This window comes from Caloenas nicobarica, chromosome 13 (assembly GCF_036013445.1).
Source record: "Caloenas nicobarica isolate bCalNic1 chromosome 13, bCalNic1.hap1, whole genome shotgun sequence".
NCBI lineage: Eukaryota > Metazoa > Chordata > Aves > Columbiformes > Columbidae > Caloenas > Caloenas nicobarica.
In genome coordinates, this window is record NC_088257.1 from 5,096,534 (window position 1) to 5,115,662 (window position 19,129).

General features: G+C 37.7%; 1 protein-coding gene across 1 annotated transcript in view; it reads left to right on the forward strand.

The window, feature by feature from the left end:
- The window catches only part of CLINT1 (clathrin interactor 1), a 51,345-nt gene that overhangs the window by 11,540 nt on the left and 20,676 nt on the right, over positions 1 to 19,129 (forward strand). Inside the window, exons 2-5 of the mRNA XM_065644030.1 lie at positions 15,074 to 15,178; positions 15,843 to 15,939; positions 17,452 to 17,560; positions 18,452 to 18,616. Coding sequence (XP_065500102.1) covers positions 15,074 to 15,178; positions 15,843 to 15,939; positions 17,452 to 17,560; positions 18,452 to 18,616 — 476 coding nt within the window. The remainder of the gene's footprint in view (positions 1 to 15,073; positions 15,179 to 15,842; positions 15,940 to 17,451; positions 17,561 to 18,451; positions 18,617 to 19,129) is intronic.

Here is a 19,129-nt window from a genome sequence, read left to right on the forward strand (position 1 = left end):
GACCTGCCTTCATAGAAAACTGAATGACAAAAGAAAATAGGTATTAAGCTAATTTAGTCTATTTAGGATTATGGTGACTGCTTTTTATTCTTAGATATGCTTGTAGCAGGAAAGAAACATAATTCAGGGTTATTAAAGGATGAACAATCTGAAGTAGGAAGGTATTAGATTTTTCTAAAACAATTTTTTTTGTTGTTAATTTACTGGCTAGAGTATAATAAGCTGAAAACTAAGTAATCGTGCTGTTCCTAGGAACTGCATTTGGATTGATTTAAATTCTGTGCAAGTATTTTTTTCTCAGTGTGTTCTTGGAAGAGTGTTTGCTTTCCTCATGCGCTTTTTTCCTTTCCCTTGTAGCAATTACTCTGGTGTGGTTTAGTGAAAAACTTCAGTTTTGTCTTTCTAAAGGCCCACCTGAAATCAAATACTTGTTTATGGCAAATAAGACCAAAACATCATATCCCAGTAATAGTCCTAGAAGACACAGTAAATAGTAATAAAACTTGACAGGGCAAGAGGCAGAGGGCACAAATTAAAACACATCATCTTGCATCTCTGCAACCACAAGAGCTCTTTACAGGACACTGTAATGAATATCAGCCAGAATACATCAAATGAAAGTGGACTGAGAAGGTACGACAGCCTTGGATTTCCTAATGCTCAGTTTTGGGGAAAAAACCCGCTATTTCTGCTGGTGGAAATACCGTGAGTGACGCAAAGCAACTGGTGCAGCCCTTCTGTAGTATTTCATCATTGTTTCATGTGCCGTGAGCCTTGTCTATAATTCTTGTATCAGTTGAACTACTCTGATGTGCTTTTGATTATATATGGTGTACTTATCCCATTTAACAAGATGTTACAGAAGAAATAGTGGGGAAACAGCTGGTTGTCAGAACTGCTTGTCAGCATAACTTTGTGATTGTACTAAATAACCAGGAGATGACAACTAATTAACAGAAGGAAGGCCTCCGGTCAGTGAAGGGCAAAATAGATCTTAGATCTATTGTACAAGATGTATATCTTTTACAAAGGGTATCTGTTTTGGTATAAGACAGATTTTAGAAGACTGAAGAATATGGTTGGACCTGGAACATATTTCTTTCAGAAAATTTTGCATAAATCTGTTCTGTCAGTGTGCTGTTTTAAAACAGTTTGGTTGGCAGGACTCTTGTTATATGCCAAGCATGAAATAACACAGGCACGGCTTAACAGAGGAGCAACATGCTGAAGAGAACTTTTTCGGATCAAATTACCAAGGAAACTGCGTCAACCAGTCAGTCCCAACAAACTGAAAATTCAGGACTAAAGGTGTGAGGGCAGAGCAAGAACAGGCCCAGAACATGGCTTGAAATCCTCCCACCCCCTGCGGGTGGGGGAGAGGTGACATGGGCAGGAAACGCGAGAGCGATGGGTGGCTTCATGTGTCCTTTGTAGGTTAGATACACATTGCATCAGTGTCTTATCCTGAGAACAGGACACATTTAGATGATCAGTTCACCAAAGAGCTGGTCAAAAAGACAGAAGTAGTAAGGTCTGCACTTCAGCCTGAGCTGTGCATTGGTTCTGGTTCAGGATGTTACTGTCAGAGCCACTCTGAATAGTGAACATAAAGCACTTGGATTAAAGTCTTCTTGTGAGCAACAGAAGCATCTAGAAAAAAAGGATTAAAAAAGCTTCCAAAGGCCTGCTGAAGAACGGAATCCTTGCGGGTGTGGAGGTAAAAAAATTTTATATTGGTGGCTCATAACGAAACTGTTATCACTTCTTGAAGACGATGAAAAAGAAACATCATTGGTGAAGAGGGTTAAGGAAATAATTCAAAGCAAAACCATGTTTTTCAGAAAGCTGAAATGTCCGTCTGAAGAAAATGCGAAGCTTAGAGTTGCTGGTCATTCTCATGTAAAAACAAAAATGAGACAGGTGAGCAAGTTTGAAGAACAGGTTGTGAAAGGCATACAACCTAATTCAAAACCAATTGGAACAAGAAGTCGGAGCATGTCTTTACTTTTTCGTATGATATAATAGACATCTTTTGACACGGTCAGAGCTTAGGACACTGAACAGGTTTCCCCTTGCACAGCCCTTCATATGCCAAAGAAATATAAAGTACTCACCCGGAGACTGCAAAGTCTTAATTGCACTTCAATGTAAGATGTTGAATTTCTTGTTCTTACATGTCAGCAAGGTGAGGTGCAGGGAAAGGCTCAGTTGTTGAATAGATTCCTTCTTAGGAAAAGGCAGATATTCTTGGAGACACTGAAACACAAGTTTAAAGGACCTTGATTGCGTTCCTCTTATGGCTGTATGTAGTGGAGTCAAGAAATAAGGTTCTTGCATCCAGACATACTCTGTGTAGCCTTACGTGAAGATAGCATCATCCTTAAATTCTCTGATATAATGGTCTTTTCTGGACTGGATTGCAGTATTGGATATGAAAGGAAAGACTGCAGGTGCATTAGAGCTATTGAGTGTAGCAGGTATTGTAGCACTGCGTGGGATGTGGAATAGTTCTTGCTTTTAGCTTCACATAGTAAGAAAGCAGGCTGTAAGAACAGATTTTGAGAAGAGAAGCTGATCAGCTTCTCTCTAGTGACATCAGTATTCATTTTCTGATTTTAATTATTTTCAGGAAATAAAAGTCCTGGAATATCAGGTTGAGGTTGTGGGATTTTTGCAAACAGCAACAACTGTAGAATTCATTGCAGTGTGTTTAGAAATAAGATCACTAAATGATAATGCGGTTCACTTCAGAAAAACAAAGATGAAGATGATAGTCTTAAGTGTCTTCCTCTCTCCCACTGAATATCTCCTGTGTGGCAATTGCACTGAAAGACACTTGAATAAATGAAGGAAAACTGCTAGTTATGAGCCTGCAATTTGGTAACTGTGTAAGCTGTTGCCTCCTCTTACTTTCTCCCACTCTGAAAAGTGCAGTGCAGCTTCTGCCTCAGTCTTGAGATGTTTCCCAGGACACAAGACTGTACTAAATCAGCAGCTGAAGGTTTTCTTGTTTAGTTGCTTCAACCTGCTGCTTGGACCATACTTCCAGATTCTGTTGTTGATGAGCTACATGTCTCAGGCTTCCTTAGCTAATATAACATGAGTGCTTTGCTACATCACGGATGAAATATGAAGCTGTACAGAGTCATAGCTCTGTAGTTGAAGGCAGAAGGAAACTGCAGGCGCTTCAAAGCTGGTCTGGGTGTTAGGGACAGCATGCGACTTTTGTTGTGAAAGTTGGGGGTGTTGGAAGAGCTGGCAGAAATTAGAGCCCTCGGACAGGCTGGAGGGTACAAGGGTGGCATTTTCGGAGCGGGACTCCAGCCAGATCTGGTACCCTTGCCTGTGGATCTGATTGGAGAAGACCTTGTAACAAGTGCTTGCTGTTGCTGTAGAGGAGTTATCTGTACTCAGGTTTATTCCTCTCAAAAGACTTGCAGAAGATGATTGATATTGTGATGTACCGGGCTGCATGGGACGTCACAGTTCCAAAGTGATGATATAGTAGCAGAAAATGATCAGTTTGTATTAAAAGCTTCAGTGCCTGCATTGTTTAATCAGCCCTCCCTAGTGGAACAGCCAGCGTGTGTTTAGAGTAATGCTTAATTTGTAATAAATTTGGAATTAGGGCAATGTTTTAATGGTACTCAGCTTGCAATGATGGGATAGCTGAAACCACAAGGATCATTGAGCGTGGGCCATGAATGTTAGGGGTGTGTAGTTTTGGGCAATATTAAACTCCATATTACCGCATGTGATTATTGTGTCCACACCAAATACTCTCAGTTGACAAATCTTTGAAACAGTTCTTTGTCTAAGGAAAGTTTAGATTATGTAGAATTCAGTGTGATTAGTAACACTGAATAGGTCTGCGCCATTCATAGGTGTAGTAACTACCAGGCTGTGTTCCTGCTTTTCAGGGTAAAATCTTTATTTCTAACTATTCAGCTAAAATACTCCAAGCATGTATAGCATCATTAGGAGGTTTCCTTAACCAGTCCTTGCATTACTGCAAACTTAAAACTGTTACATGGACCTCAGTGGTGTCAGAAACTCCTAGTGTGAAGTTATTTGTTGAACACAGGTACAGAGGTCATTACACACCATGCTGTAGGGCTGGGCATCTTGGTATTCTTTTTAGTGTGAGGTTGTTTGTTTTCTCTCTCTCATCTTCCTCCTCCATTCAAGATTACTCTTAAATAGGAGCCTGAGGTACACGAGTGAGTTGCAATGACACAGCTTCAAAGCTTACTGTTGCCTCACGTTGTGTGTAACTACAGCTTGCTTCTCCTCTGGAAACTTCTACCCCTTTTATTTCTTGTTTTGAAAGGAGGATAAGACCTCATTCTTCTTGTAAATACTTCTCTCTCAATATTAAAATATCGTGCCCCAATTTTGATAGCTCACTGACTGAGAGTACTTGGGAGTCTGTATCTGCTCAAGGTTTCTGTATACACTTAAAATACTTCAGCTGTGGGCTTCAATGTGGTGTGTTAATACTTTGTGCGTACAAAGAAGGGAGTAGCCCTGGGTCACTAGGTACCTGGCTCAGAAGGCAGCTTATGCAACATGTTATGAACACTTGAAATGAGCTTTTTATTTTGGGGGAAAGTTGCTCTTGAAGCTATGTGAATGCAACAAAGTACAAAGAAACACGGTTGGAGGGTGTCAGCTATGGTGAAGAGTGTTGCAGTCTCTCCCAAATAATGTATTTATATTTTAGTTTTATAAGTATCTAGTAGTGTTTATTGGGATTGTCTTGTGGGTTTTTTTGGTGCTATCATTTTATTCAATAAAAAGAGCACTCTACAGAAAGTATGTTTTTACTCAGGTTTCTCTTGCTCTTATTCCTGCTTGGTTAAACATTTGTTTTCCATATAAGTTGTGTTACCTGATTGGATCACACTTGATGGAAAATTTGTAGTGGCTCTTGCTGAGTCTTGAAGGAGGAAGAGCAATCTGACTAAATTCTGGAATTAAATGTAGTTAACTCTAAAAAACATTTTAAAAATTGTTGCAGCTTGTTTGTTACAGAAGAAAACATCTGAAGTGTAAGGAGTAGAGTAGCAAAGTAAGTTGGAGGATGGAGCAAAAATAAATCTAGTTGTGACTACAACATACATATGGAAATCTCTAGTTTTGCAATTACAAAAAGTTATCCATGTTTCGTAATTCCTTTTTTTTTTTTTTTTTGCTATATGGCTGCTATTGTTTAAACGTAGTGTATCGAACTTTGAAAGCAATTAAATCCACAGGGATAGGAGCTGTGAAGCAGTGACTGCAATCTGATAAGGCAGATGATGCTCACACGAGTCTGAGGAGATTGAAAACTTGAAATCTGTCTGAATCAAACCCAGAGCTGCTGGTTTAGCCTGTAACTGTCCCGCCAAAGTGTCAAGTGTTGTCTGAAAGGCAGCTTTTTTCCTACTTGTTTGTGAAATTGGTTTTCATGCTTAAGATGAATCGGATTTGTGGTAAGAATGGTTTAGGTGTAATTGTACTGTAATTGCAACTAAAATTTGACCTAAAAAATGTGACCTAAAAACTAATATGGAAAAACAATGGAAATACTATTGCAGTGTTCTTACATTGTAAGTTAAAAGTAAGTGTTTTGATTCATGCTACTTGCTATATAACACTTATTTTGGTAAATCACCTATTAAAGGGTTTTTGAATGAAGGAAAATGACAACACTTACTAAGCCTTTAAAAATGGAAATGTGGAAATGTGTTTTTGAAATGAAGATAATGTAATCATTGAAGATTAGAGAATGCTGACTGAAGAATGTCAGGGTGGGTATTTGGAACCGAAACATCCCGTAAAGAACAGGGAAATAAAGAAATGGGCCTGGGCTTTAGATGAAGAAAAACTATATGTAGATGTGGTACAAAACCACAGTTAATAGTATTAACATGGCAAAATCCTCAGTGAGTTTGAGCAGTTATTTACCGTCACCTATTGCCACTCTACAATTGTTGGCAAATGAAGATATTTAAAGCAGCCATGTATCTGTTTTATGTAAGAATATGGAAGTATTAACACTCACATACTACAAGGAATCTGCAGTAGGAGAGATGAAATCAGTCTTAAATCAACTTGGGGAGGAAGTGTTCATTCTTTGCACAAATATGCTTTAAAACTACCATGTAATTAGTCACCTCATGTTCCCAACACCTGTAAAAACTACTTCAGCTGCAGCATAGCAATTACGAAATGTTAAGAATATAGCGAGCTGCAGCTGGGCGACTTGTGAGAGGGGTGGAAGCTTTCCAAGGAACACTTGAGCAATGTGCAATGGTGGTTTCTGTAAGTGAGAGATCTTCTGAGTTCTCTAACAGGCTTCCATTTAATTCTTAAAAGTCACTGTCCTTTTTGAAAGTGTGCGTGTGTGGTGGATATGGGGTTATCTTGTTTACTTGGTAGTCTTTTGTGATCAGAAGTTGTAAGGCACAGGAAATAGTTTATAGTTCCTTCCTCCCACAAGTCGTAATTCATTTGTGGCCATCAGGATATTTTTCTTGGCTTATCTCTTTTTGTGCAGTTTGCTTTGCACATCTGCCACATAAATTATGAAACTGGTAACTTGAAAAGCTGAAAATGTATTTCAGATCCTACTGTACCATAATGAAGACAACATATTGGTCAGAAAAAGCAGAATTGCAACTTGCACACGAGGTCTGTAATAATGCCTGGTATTCATGTACTAAATTGACTGGTGTCATATTTGTGATGCTTCTGAGATCTGGTTTAAAAATAAGTAACTCAAAGCGGTCAAGTATCAGCTAATGTTGCGCTGTTACCTCCGTGTAACCGAAGGTATTTCAGCAGGCATTTGTGCAGATGGGTATCCATCTGTTTCTTCCTTGACTGTGGACTGCTGGCTTGATATTTGGTATCCATATGTTTCATCTGTAAGGCTCTAAATCTAAGGTGCGTGTTTTGTAATAAATGTGACATTACTGACAGGAGCAAAATGAAAATGCATTAAGTTTGTTATATGTTTTTTGGTTAGTTTGCCATCACCAAGCAAGGAGAGAGATGCTGGCTGAGACTGAATATCCCAATTGAATATCACTGAGGGGGAAGGGCAGCATCGTCTTTATTTTGAAGACAATTAATATATTTTTGTCTGAATAATTGTCCTGAATGTCCATTATATTGTTTCGGAAAATAGGTGGATAAATGATGTCTTATTTTTCTGTCCTCTCTCTGCATGTTGAGTTTTCTAAAGTAGTGACAGGCTGTCACAGGGCAGGGAAATCTGGGGCTGAAATGTACCTTTTGTTTTGACTTTGTCTTAAATCCTTTCAGTTTCTTGAAATGCAAGTTTGGACCAGTGAACAGCTTTAATCCCTCAGATCCTGAAGGAAGTGATGTCAACAGAACTAAGTGCAGTTAATATACCGAGGTGCTTTTTGCTTGGTGTGCTGGCTCTCGGGGGTTTGGGAGGTGGTGCTGTGCAGATCAGGAGCGCGATTCTTCTTTAGCTCACAAATTCAAATACTCTTTCAAAAGGATTTCATGCCCAGATGGATAAGCATTAAATGATTTTTTTTAATTGGAAAAAATGTTTTTGGAAACTAATTAACAATTTAATAGATGCCAAGATTCCCACACCTGGGATTAGGGGAGATGTATCCCATACTCAGATAAGGCGTTTAGCTTTTTCGGTTACCATGTACTCTTACTAGTCAAAACTAACTTCTGTACACAGTTAAAAAAATAGATAATTTAATATTAAATCAGCTTTTTAGCATTCTCAGAAACCTTTCCATCTTTTTCCATTCCTGCTTTACAGGAACCTTTTAATCTAGATACTAAAAATAGCCTTGATGCATGACTCATGGAGGATGAACGGTGGGGATAAGATGTTGTGTTCCCTCCTCTCCAAAGGCTTCATTTAAATGCATGTGTGTCTGTGGGTGGGGGTCTTTTAAATAACTATATTGAGAAAATGTTACTGGGGTCTGCGGTATCTCTTCTCCAGATGTTGAAAGTTTGCTTTACTCATTTTATAGTGCATTCCATTATTTCTTTTTTAAAAAAAAAAAAAAAATACGGATGCAGTCTCAAACATCTAAAAGCAAAGCTACCTAATACATAATTTTTTTTCCCTTAGATTGTCAGCCTAGGTATTGATTTTTTGAGAAATCTGTAAATAAATTGTTCCTGTTGTGTTTTGGATAATATTCCTAAAAGATGCACCGTGGATCAGATGAAGAATAGCTCATGGGTCCCTATCAAGTCCCATAGTGGCAAACTGCAACCTTCTCAGCTGGAAGGCACTGAACAACCCAGCTGGCGGTAGAGAAGGAGCTGCTGGAAGACAAAGGCGGCACTTGGACTAGGGGAGCGGAGCATTCGCTCGGCCGCCAGATGGGAGTTACTGCTGCCTTTGTTCAGGGGTTCACGGTGAAGCCACCACCAGGCTGGTAACAAACCGTCCCTACGAGAGCAGAGCACTCCTGCTCCTGTCCGGGTGCCCTTCATTGGGACGGTACCAATGTTCAGGTGGAGACAGGCAAGGTGAATAAATGAAGCAGCTGTGTATGTTCTTCCTCACTCAGAGTTAAACTAAACTTTCCTCATGCTGTAATTTAATGGTTTCTTAACTATTTATTTTTCAGATGCCATTTATGGTCCTTTCTGGTTGGACAATGCAATCGATTAATTTTTAAATGCAAGTAGCACAGCATAGAGCAGTGCAAGTGTATTCTTACTGGGTTTTATCTAATAGGACTTTAGAGATGGTTACTGTAACAATCTCCTTTGTTATGTCACCAAGTGAGGTGATGAGATTTTATTCTGAGTCGGTAACATCTGTTCCGTTATGGACCAAATTTAACGTTTGCTTTGCTTTTATTCAATGTGAAAGTCATAGGAAACAAGGAGAAGACTTTCTAAAAATAAAGAAGCTTCTAACAAAATTAGAGAAAGAATGAGAGTAATGTATATGAGACTGCCTATTAAAAGGATAATGCTACACGCGTAGTTATTTAAAAGATAAAATTATGTTGTGTCTGTTTTGGCACATTAATTAACAAAAGGTTAAAATATTTGTTTCTTGCAAGACTTTGGTATCAGGCTACATGGTGCTGAACTGAAACAGAGCTGCTCTTGTCCTCTGTTCATCCAGACCCCTCCCCCTCTAACTGACTAATTATTTCCTTTAAAAAAGTATAATTTCTTTAGTGTTGCTGTTTGAATAGCCTTAATGTTCAAACTATGTGTACGATAGACATGCATGTGTGTAATGCTTGCATTTTTTTTCTTCTGCACTTAGATTTTAAACAGATATTTGCAGAATGGTGTCTCATTGGAAACTGTTAATGGTGGTAAAATGTAGAAAGTTTCTCATCTCAGCTTTTAGTATTTTAGTGCTCCCAGTTGTAAAATTAAAAAAAAGGAAAACAGAAGGTGCGTAATCCAGTGATGTCCTTGGAGTAATAGTTAAAGGCATAATATTATGCACGTAGGAGTCCCATGTATACATGATATTGTAATTGGTTTGAAATATATATTGAAAAAAAAATTTTAACTGTGTAACCAGGTTTCTTGTTCCTGCTGCTCAGTCCCTGAGCACAGTGGGCAGCTTCCCAGAGCTTCCAGAAGTGTTTCTAATTAGGCTCACCCTGTCCAATCCAATACCTTTATCATCACTAGAAAGAAACTGTTGTAATGTACCCTTTCTGTGGCTTCTGTTTATTTTAGTTTTCACAAGATTAGGCATGGCATTTCACAAATCTTCTGTGGATTTAATGTCCAGAACTGTACTGGTGTCCTCAGTGACACCACCCACATCACAGCAGCTCTAATCCTAATGGTGCTTTTAATGGAGAGCTCTGACTCCTGCCCCGGGGCATGTTCAAGGCTTTTAAGTTTGTGCAGAAACATTGACTAAGATCTGTTAGGCTTTCTGATTCCTTAATATGTTTTAAAGTAAGTTCCATTCTGAATGGATGGATGGATAGATATTTATTATCCTTTCATTACATTTAATGCATAAATATCTTATTTTCTCATGGTGCTTATTTTCTCTATCGCAGGTTTCCTATGCACGTGCTATTTAAAGGTTTCTGCATGTTTAAGACTCTGCTGCTATATGAGCATTAATACAAAATGCAGAGTTTACATGTTGCTTGCAGATTTGAACCTTTGTGAGATAGAGCTGTCTGCTCCTTTCCCGATGAAATCCTATCTCAGGAATATTTCAGAACGGTGTTGCTCCCAAAATCTAGCAGTGACCTGTGAGCTTGCTTTAGGAGCTGTGATTTCGTGTGCTTGAATGTATTGTCCATGCGATGAGGGGACACAACACCACTGACAACAGAAAACGTCTGGAAGATACAGGAGATGCTGGCAGGCATGAAGTGGAAATCTGTATGGTGTTTTTTTGGGAAGACCATGGGCACTGAACTATTTGCTCTTCCTAGTGCTACATGCCGCAGCCAAGGTTCCAACCAAAGCGTTGTTGAATCGAGCGAACAAAGACAGAAGTTGTTGCATCTTTTTCTTTAGCAGGTCTGCTGGTAGTGTAGGTAAATCGTTGTTAGGAAATGTTGTTTGAGGGTTAACCTTAGAGTTTGGTGGTTAATTTTTGAGTAGGGATTAGCTGAGAAAATAGGCTCCTTCCATTTCTGTTACTGACTGCGTTCAAAGCTGTGTTTCCAAAGGGTTCCTGGTTCAAGGGGTATGGTTTAAGGTGGGATTTTTCAGTGTGGAACCAGCAGTGATTGATATGGGGTAATTAGTTCAGGCACAACAAAGCTGGCTGCGATGTTGCCAATTGGAAGCTATTACTAGAAGCAGCATAGTTGTGTAATATTTTACAAGTGATGATAATATTCTAATAGGTAATTGACCTGACTTCAGCTACAGCGTATGAATCTGTAGAGAACATCTTGTGGTCCTGAACAATGAAAAATCTTCACTCTGAAACAAACACTTCAATTCACGATGTTGTGAATATTTAATGGTTTAGTAGAATGTTTGTTGGAAATACAATAATTTTACTTTCCTTCCATAAAAATTATTCTTTTTCCTGGTCTGTAAGAGAAAAGGTTTCTCTTTCAGTTTTTATTTTGTGGGTATTTTATGTAAAAAAACAAACAAACAAAACAAAACTGAAGAAGCACTGAAGTGCTTTTCAGGCTTTTGCAACTGTAAAGGTTGAAGTGGCAGATAGTGGGTTAACATTTGGGCTGGACCTTGGTAGCTTCTCTGATCCCCTTGGTTTTATATGAATAGGTACAGAACTTCTTGTCCTCTCTTGCTTGTCTGCTTGCTGTCCCCAACACCAACAAGACATTATTTTTATCTCAAATGATGCATTCAAGGTACATGCAATGCTTCCTCTCATCCCTCACATCCCTCTCCTCCACTACTTATTTTCTGGGGTTTTTAGCACGCTATAGGATACGGCACCTGGATGACAGCTTTATCTCAATTTACAAATCTCAAAATATAACTTAGAACAAAATTTGAAACTATTTACAATCAATTGAATCCTTAGACTTTTCTTTGAAAAATGCAGACAGAATTGTGGACAAAGCAGTGTTGTGGGGGTGTCTCATCTATGGTATGTCTATTCAGTGTCAAAATACGTTAAAATATAGTTTATGAAATGCCTGTAAAACTTTTAACTGTATCTTTTTTCCTTTTTTTTTTTTAAGAGGAAGTGTCCCCCATTGTCTGATGCACTCGGAGATGATCAGATATTTATAACCATTACCCACTGGCTTTTCACTGTATCCACTTATTCATGTGGAAGAATTTAGTCTCAGGCTTGAGCTACCTATTCAGTGTTGCTATAAATTGTAGATGCAAACATTTGAAGTTGAGCATTCCCTTGTAATAAATTAAAAGCTAACATTTTGCTCGCTGTCACCATGCTTACTGTTTCAGAGATGTGACAGTGCCCTCTCTTGGCTTTTCTGAACAGCTTTGGTTTTTTTAAAAGAAACAATGCTGAAATAATTTATAAGGGGTACAATGAAAAGTAAAAATCGTCTGTTGGCACTAGTCTATGATTTAATAGACTAAAATGTAAGACACAACAGAAAATAATGCAAAAGTTTGTAACATTAATATCAACCCTTTTATTTTGGATGTAACTTTCAAAATACACTTCTTGTGTTTAATGTTTTTCTCCATGTCAAAAGTTTCTGTAAACGTACTTGTACATATATTTACGTAAATATTTATGACAACTTGTCACAAGATTCCACTTGCGCAGGGTTTCAGTTAATGAATTGGGGTAAATCCTAATGTAGTCTCACAGATAATAGTGTGTTTTAAACACTGTCTGTCTGTCCTGCCCGCTGTGTGTCCGTTTGCTCACAAAGCAGAACGTGTCCCTGCGATCCGGCACCATTCCCTGGAAGGCGCCCAGTACAAACCGATCAGAGAGCCCCCTCTGGTGTCTGACGGGATCCTTGGATATTAAATTTATATCAATCGCAGGAAGTCTTGGCAATCAAGCTCGTCACTTTTTCCCTTCACATCTGGACGTAAATTATTTTTTTGTTGCAAAGGTCACAGGAATCATGGGTAGGGCATGGAATGAGGGCCATAGAAAACATGGGAAAGGAAGAATAAAACTGTATTTCCACCTTTTTAGAAATGGTTATTTTTAAGTGACCTGGAACGATGCCAAACTATACAACAGTTCATTTTTTTTTTTCCTCAGAGTTTACATTTGTTGCCGAATTAAATGCGGCTCAGAGATACTTTGTTTTGGAACGCTTTATGCCGTTAGATCTCATCTTGGCATTTACAAAAGAGCTTTCTCCTGGTTGCTGAGAACAATAACTTTATGCAGGATAGTTTTAGAAATAGAATGTGTCTCTCTACTTGTCAGGGTTTAACGGCACTTTCTTCTTTCTTTTGACATTACTTGATTTCCCTTGTTTCCCTTACATTTCCCCCTTTTGACCCTGATGCCACTTCGGCCATGTACTTTTGAGTTCTTCCATAGCTAATGCTGGCGCTAGATATATATTTTTTTTTTTTCGTTTGTGTGGGTTTTTTGTTGTTGTTTTTTTTTACAGTAAGCTTGCATCTTTTCATGCCTTTTCCAGTCTTAAATTCTTTGCTCGAAGAAATGGAGGAAATGCTTCGTTTTATGCTTCCCCCCAACTCCCCATCACGTCTCAAACAAGCGCTTCAAGAGGGGTTATAACAACAACCAACCTTTGGATCCGGACAAGGCACCACTGTGCTGAAAGCTGCAAAGCGCTCGAGCCTGGAGCTTTGGGGTTGTGTGTTTGGGGTTGTTTTATTTTTCTTTTCTTTTTTTAACGTTCCGTGCATATGGCAAATAAAGATGGGATTAGTTTACATTCGCATGTATGGTAAAGAAAATGGCAGAAACAGAAGCCTGAGGTGCATTTAGCATGAATGAATTTATAAAACCTTCGTTGCTGTTGTTCATAATTACTGCTGTGTTCCTACGTGCTTTTTTTTATCTAGATGGGTTCTGTTAGCTTGCTGATTATTTATTCAGTCATGTAGCTTATGCTCTCTTTAGACACAAAGTTGAATAAAAGTAATACATCAGACTGCGACAGCAGGAATTCTCACGGTGAGAATCCAAGATTAAGTCCAGGAATTTTATTCCATTTTAACAATTACCTTCTGTGTCCTCCTTCGGACTTAAAGGGATCTCGTTCTTGTTTCTGCTGTTCATAACTCCCAGTTCCAAGACCTTTGCTGTCCTTATGCCGAATAAAATGGAAGGGATATTGCTTGAGTGCAGCTTTGTGCCAGCTCCTGTGTGGACAGCAGGATGACTATTCAGCATTTTGACTTTTCTTCTAGTCCTTTCAGGTTCAGAGGAGGTTTTTAAGCAGCAAATGCCTTCTCCACATTGTATTAGAAGATCATTAGATCTTTCCTACAGTTTAGTTAATTGGACTTTATGGGATGGTTCATGTTGAACCCAATCATTTAGAGGGGTTTTTTTCAGCTTCTGGAACCTGTTGTATGATGTGCTTTTAACAGTTAAGCAAACTGTCAAGCTTTAGATACAGCAGCTGTAAACATGTTATTTCAAATACACTGCAAAGTAGGTGGGGAAAGCAGAGGCCACTAGGTTTCCTTTGGCTGATGTTTTTATTATTATCATTCTATGCTATCTATGCTATATTGCTCCGTAATTAGAGAGCTGTTTCTCAAGCATTCTTTGTATGAATTGTGTTTTGAGCCTGTTTGCTTACCTTAAAATATAATCTGGATGCTTTTAGGGGCATAAAGGAGGTTGCTGGACTTAAAGGTTACCAGTCTGAGAGATTCATTAAAAAAAAAAAAAAAAAAAAAATCACACATTGACTATTTTAATATAACCAGTACGGAGAAACTGCTGCTTTTTCCAAGTTACATTTCTCTGTGAGCTCTTGTAGAGACAGCTTGAGCTCCTTACAGTATATTTGCATTGCTTTAGTCATAATCCAGAGTGCTCTGCAGCTTTTCTTCTTGTGCTGTTTTCCCTCAATTAAATAAATTCAAGCTAGGAAACAGACTTTCTAGTGAGTCATATCTCCCTTACCTCAGTCTTGTTTGTGATTTTTTTTTTCTCTTTTCATTTTTTTTTGACTAATACCTGTTTGGTACTGATATTCTTGAGTTTCTCTTGTAGCACTCACTCATTTGGGAGGAAAAAGAAAAATCTGCTGCTGATTGAGTTATAAAGCCTCTTGCAAATCACTCTACACCGTACAAACCTGTAAGCAAACCCTGTCTGGTTGGGGAAGCTCTCAGCTTTGAATCCAGTGCTTCGGTTTGGATTTTAATTTGACCAAAAGCCATTTTTACTGGATTGAATCCAGCTGTAATGTAATCCCTGCTTTCTCATCTGTATTCTTGCAGACTAATAGAATAGTAAAGCCTTCTTAAAGATGACTTAAATGTGTTGTATGGTGTCCTCAGGGTAACTTCTGCACTAAAGATGTTTTCTTTCCCATCCTGTAGAGGTATCTCATTAAGTGAGATACACACTAGTGTCATTATTAAGTTTTCATGTGTTTCTCAGTTTTGATGCTAATCTTCATGTGTGTTAATTTTTTTTCCTTTGCAGCACCAATGTGGTTATGAATTATTCAGAAATCGAGTCTAAGGTTCGAGAAGCAACCAATGATGATCCATGGGGACCTTCGGGGCAACTCATGGGAGAGATTGCCAAGTAAGTGATAATTTGGCTCAGTGATGAAGAAAAAGAAAAGTGCATTTTATACAAGAATGTGAAATTTGCTGCTAAATCAACTCTGTGATATGGTCATTGATAATGCTGAAAAGTTGCTGTAAATTGAGTCTTATTTTTTTAATTCACAATCTTATAATGTATTGAATACTGTCAAGCAAAAAGTGAAGTATTTATTAAATTTGTGATTTTTATTTATGTAGCCTCAATTCTTTCAATATATCTGACTTTTTTGGAGTGTTTATTTTCAAACCGCTTTCTTGTCACTTTTTCAAATAGAGCAAAACACGTTAAATTCTTCCTTGAGCTTTTTTTTTTCCTGTTAAAATGAGTTTGGAAGTTGCATGTTTGACTAGATGCAATGGTTATTAAGGTATTCATGTAAAACATGATTTTTGTTATAAATTAGGGAAGGTTCTTTTACTGCGTCAGATTTTTACAATTACTTTTTTTTCTGTTTTGAAGTACTGGTACGTAAATGACTCTATAGATGAAGGAATAGGGATGGCTTTTTCCCTTGTAATGTCATGTAATGTGAATGGGCTTAGATCAAGCCTGCCATCTACTGTCAGCCCTGAATTTAACAAGCTCTTGTGGCAAACCGTGGAGAACAACATTTCTTCACTCCGTTTGTTTAATTCTTTAGGGCTACGTTTATGTATGAACAGTTTCCAGAACTCATGAACATGCTTTGGACTCGAATGCTGAAAGACAATAAAAAGAACTGGAGGAGAGTTTATAAGGTGTGTATGTATATGAGCTGGATGTGTTCCAGACTTTGCGTTGCTCTACGAAGGACATAATGCTTGTTGCCAGTATCATGTTCCGATGTAGGTCTCATTTAGATACTGCTATATCACTTACTCCACTAGCAACCTATAATTTTTTCATAACTATATCCTTATAATTCTGTTACTGAAGTCAAAGATGTCTTTCAAATGCTGTATATGAAAAAAAACACCCACAAAATTCCTGGTTTTAGAAGTGTGTCGAAGATGCTACCTAACAAATCTAATAGAGCAATTACATTTTGGTGATATTCAAGTATTGGAGTAGCATTCACGTTTTGAACCTACCCAAAGGAGTTGTCGTGGTGCTCTATGAAAAGTAGACGACAAGTTATTGTGCTGTGAGGAAAATGTTTTTGAAGGAATTCAAGAATACCTGAAATAAAATGGAAACTAATCTTAATTTTCTGCCAATTCATAAATCTCTAAAAATGGTAGGTTAGCTTTGAGTAGACCAAATTGTCTTGCAGATCTTATCATACGAGGCTTTTATGTCCTAGTTGTGTTTTGGAAAAATAACTGAATCATTTGCATTTTTCTTGTCTTTGGCTAATTAGCACAGAAAGTTTTTGCTTAAGATTATATCATGCTGCACTTAAAGTGATGTTCGATGTTCACTGAATTATGCAAATATAACCTCATTTTTTGGAACTGATGTATTAGACTAGCTTATATTTTGTTTTTCTTGATGCCAGGGTTGTAACAAGACAGAATTAATTCTAAGGCATGGTTTGTGCTTTTCACAGGTGCTTGATGTTTTGTATTCATAGTAATTGTTTTCCCTGAAGTACAATATAAATTAATATTTAATGCTATCACACATAGCTACTTAATGTTATAAAGACTGCTTGGAATTGCTTATCAGGTTTGGATAGGTTGAAATATAATGACAGCTTTAGCTGATAAAGGCACTGCTTCGGAAAAAGCGCATTTTTTGTTTTGCTAGATAGAAATCCTCAACATAAAAAATTGCAGTCAAAGTACTATTTAAACTTAATTTGTTTTGTCGCTGACTTAAAATTTTCCTGAAATGCGGTTTTGTGTATCCATTGCATCCTGCAGAAGGCTCTTTAAATTTTTGTAGGAGTTTTCAGTGAAAAGCCATTGGAAAACTGTGAACAAAAGAGGGAAAAGAAAATGCTTCATTTAGCAGGGTTAACTCTTTCTCTTAAATTGTTACTGCTATCTTTTAGAATAAGCAGTAGCTGATGAAGGTAGCTGCTTGTGATTTAGTAATAACAAAATAGAGTTTGACAAATACAGTTTTGATATTCTAAAGAGCAAAAGGTGCATGTGGGGAAAACATGGTTTTTTTGTGTGAACTCACAGGCATTTATTTAAAAGGGAAAAGTCTTATTACTTACTAATTTAGGGGGGTGGGTAGGTTTGGTTCTCTATTGCTTTTTTTTTTTCAAAAAAAAAAGAGCTTTTGTTCATGCAATCATAAGGTGCTTTGTATTTTTATAGTCTTTGCTGCTCCTAGCTTACCTCATAAGGAATGGATCAGAGCGTGTTGTTACAAGTGCCAGAGAACACATTTATGATTTGCGATCCCTGGAAAATTACCACTTTGTAGGTGAGCAATAGAAAAATCTTATAAGCAAATTAAAACAGTAGTTGGAGTTGTCAGTCACCTGAACCAGCTTAGAAGCTTCCCCAGTCTAATTAGAATGTGACTGTTGCCAGTTGTGTGAAGAGTGTAGAATCCAAGACGTGGGGCCCTAGAGTATTAATTAGTGAAGACAAGAACTTGCAGAAAAGACTGGCTAATAACAACAGAACCAACACAACATGAGTGTTCGGGTTTATATTAAAATATGCACTAGAGACTGGTCCCCTGTGGTGTCCGTAAAGGAATAGCTTTAATCATATGGGAAGAAAAGGTTAGAGCTCCAAAACACACACATCTGTTTGAAGCTGGGTTTTTTTCCTCCCACCAAATAATATTTACAGTGTGAAGGCAGCAAGGCCAGTGTGTGTTTTGAATGTGAAAAAGGCTAGGAAAGGAGCACGTTTAGCTTGTAGTACATCCCAACCACTGCAAGTGGTTTCTCAAAAATTCGATTTTGCGATAAGACTGAGTTCTTGCAATTAAACTTGCAAAAACTGTACTGAAAAGACTGAGGAAAAAGGCTTATATATCAAAGGGTTAAAATTGTTCAAGTGGAGAATATAATTTCTGTCTCAGCCTTTATTAATGTTTTCAATGTTTCAGCAGCAGTCAGGTGTTTCTAAATACACCTTTCAGTGCAAATTATGAAAAGATAAAAACTTGTGTTGAAACAAAATTTTTGGTCATTTTTAAATAAATGCAGTGGACCTTAGTGGCCTTGAGATCTTTATCTGACTGCTGTGTTCATAATTCAAATTTTCTTATCAGTTTGCTCAGTATTGCTGCCTCTAATTTATTTTATCCTTTCCTACCCCGTCTTCCATCCATTGTCTGTATCCTGCATTACCTATACAGATGAAAATGGCAAAGACCAAGGTATAAACATACGCCAGAAGGTAAAAGAAATGGTTGAATTTGCTCAAGATGATGATCGACTTCGAGAAGAGAGGAAGAAAGCAAAGAAGAACAAAGACAAATACATTGGGGTTTCTTCAGACAGTGTTGGAGGGTTCAGATACAGTGAGTACGAGGCTTTCTTCATCAAGGACTGACAACCTCAACTTTTAATTTGGCTTAGATAACATAGACAATTTCTGAAATTGTCTAAGATGCTCCTTTTGATGCTTTTTCTTCATATTTCTTTAACTGTCAGTGCTACTAGTAAAAAAGAAATGTTGCTCATTTTCCCCCACATAGACATTTAAATGAATTACTTTAAAAATCTTTAAGTTAGTCTTTTTTAGATAACTAACTAGAAACTTATACTAATGACATTAGTGCACTGGCTTAGCCAAAACTTAGCTGTCTTATTTTTATCCATAGGCAGAGTCTCATTGTGAAATGGATGGTGCTGTAGCAGAAGCAGATAAATAAATGCTCTTGTAAGTCAGGGTTTCTTAGTATTAAAAAAAAAATAGTGATGGTACTTTCCACCCATCACAGCACAAGAATTACTACACCTACTCCCGCCATTCTCCTTTAGAGCTGTTGGTTAATTTGGGTTGTTCGGGTGGAACAATGTAGATGTTGTAA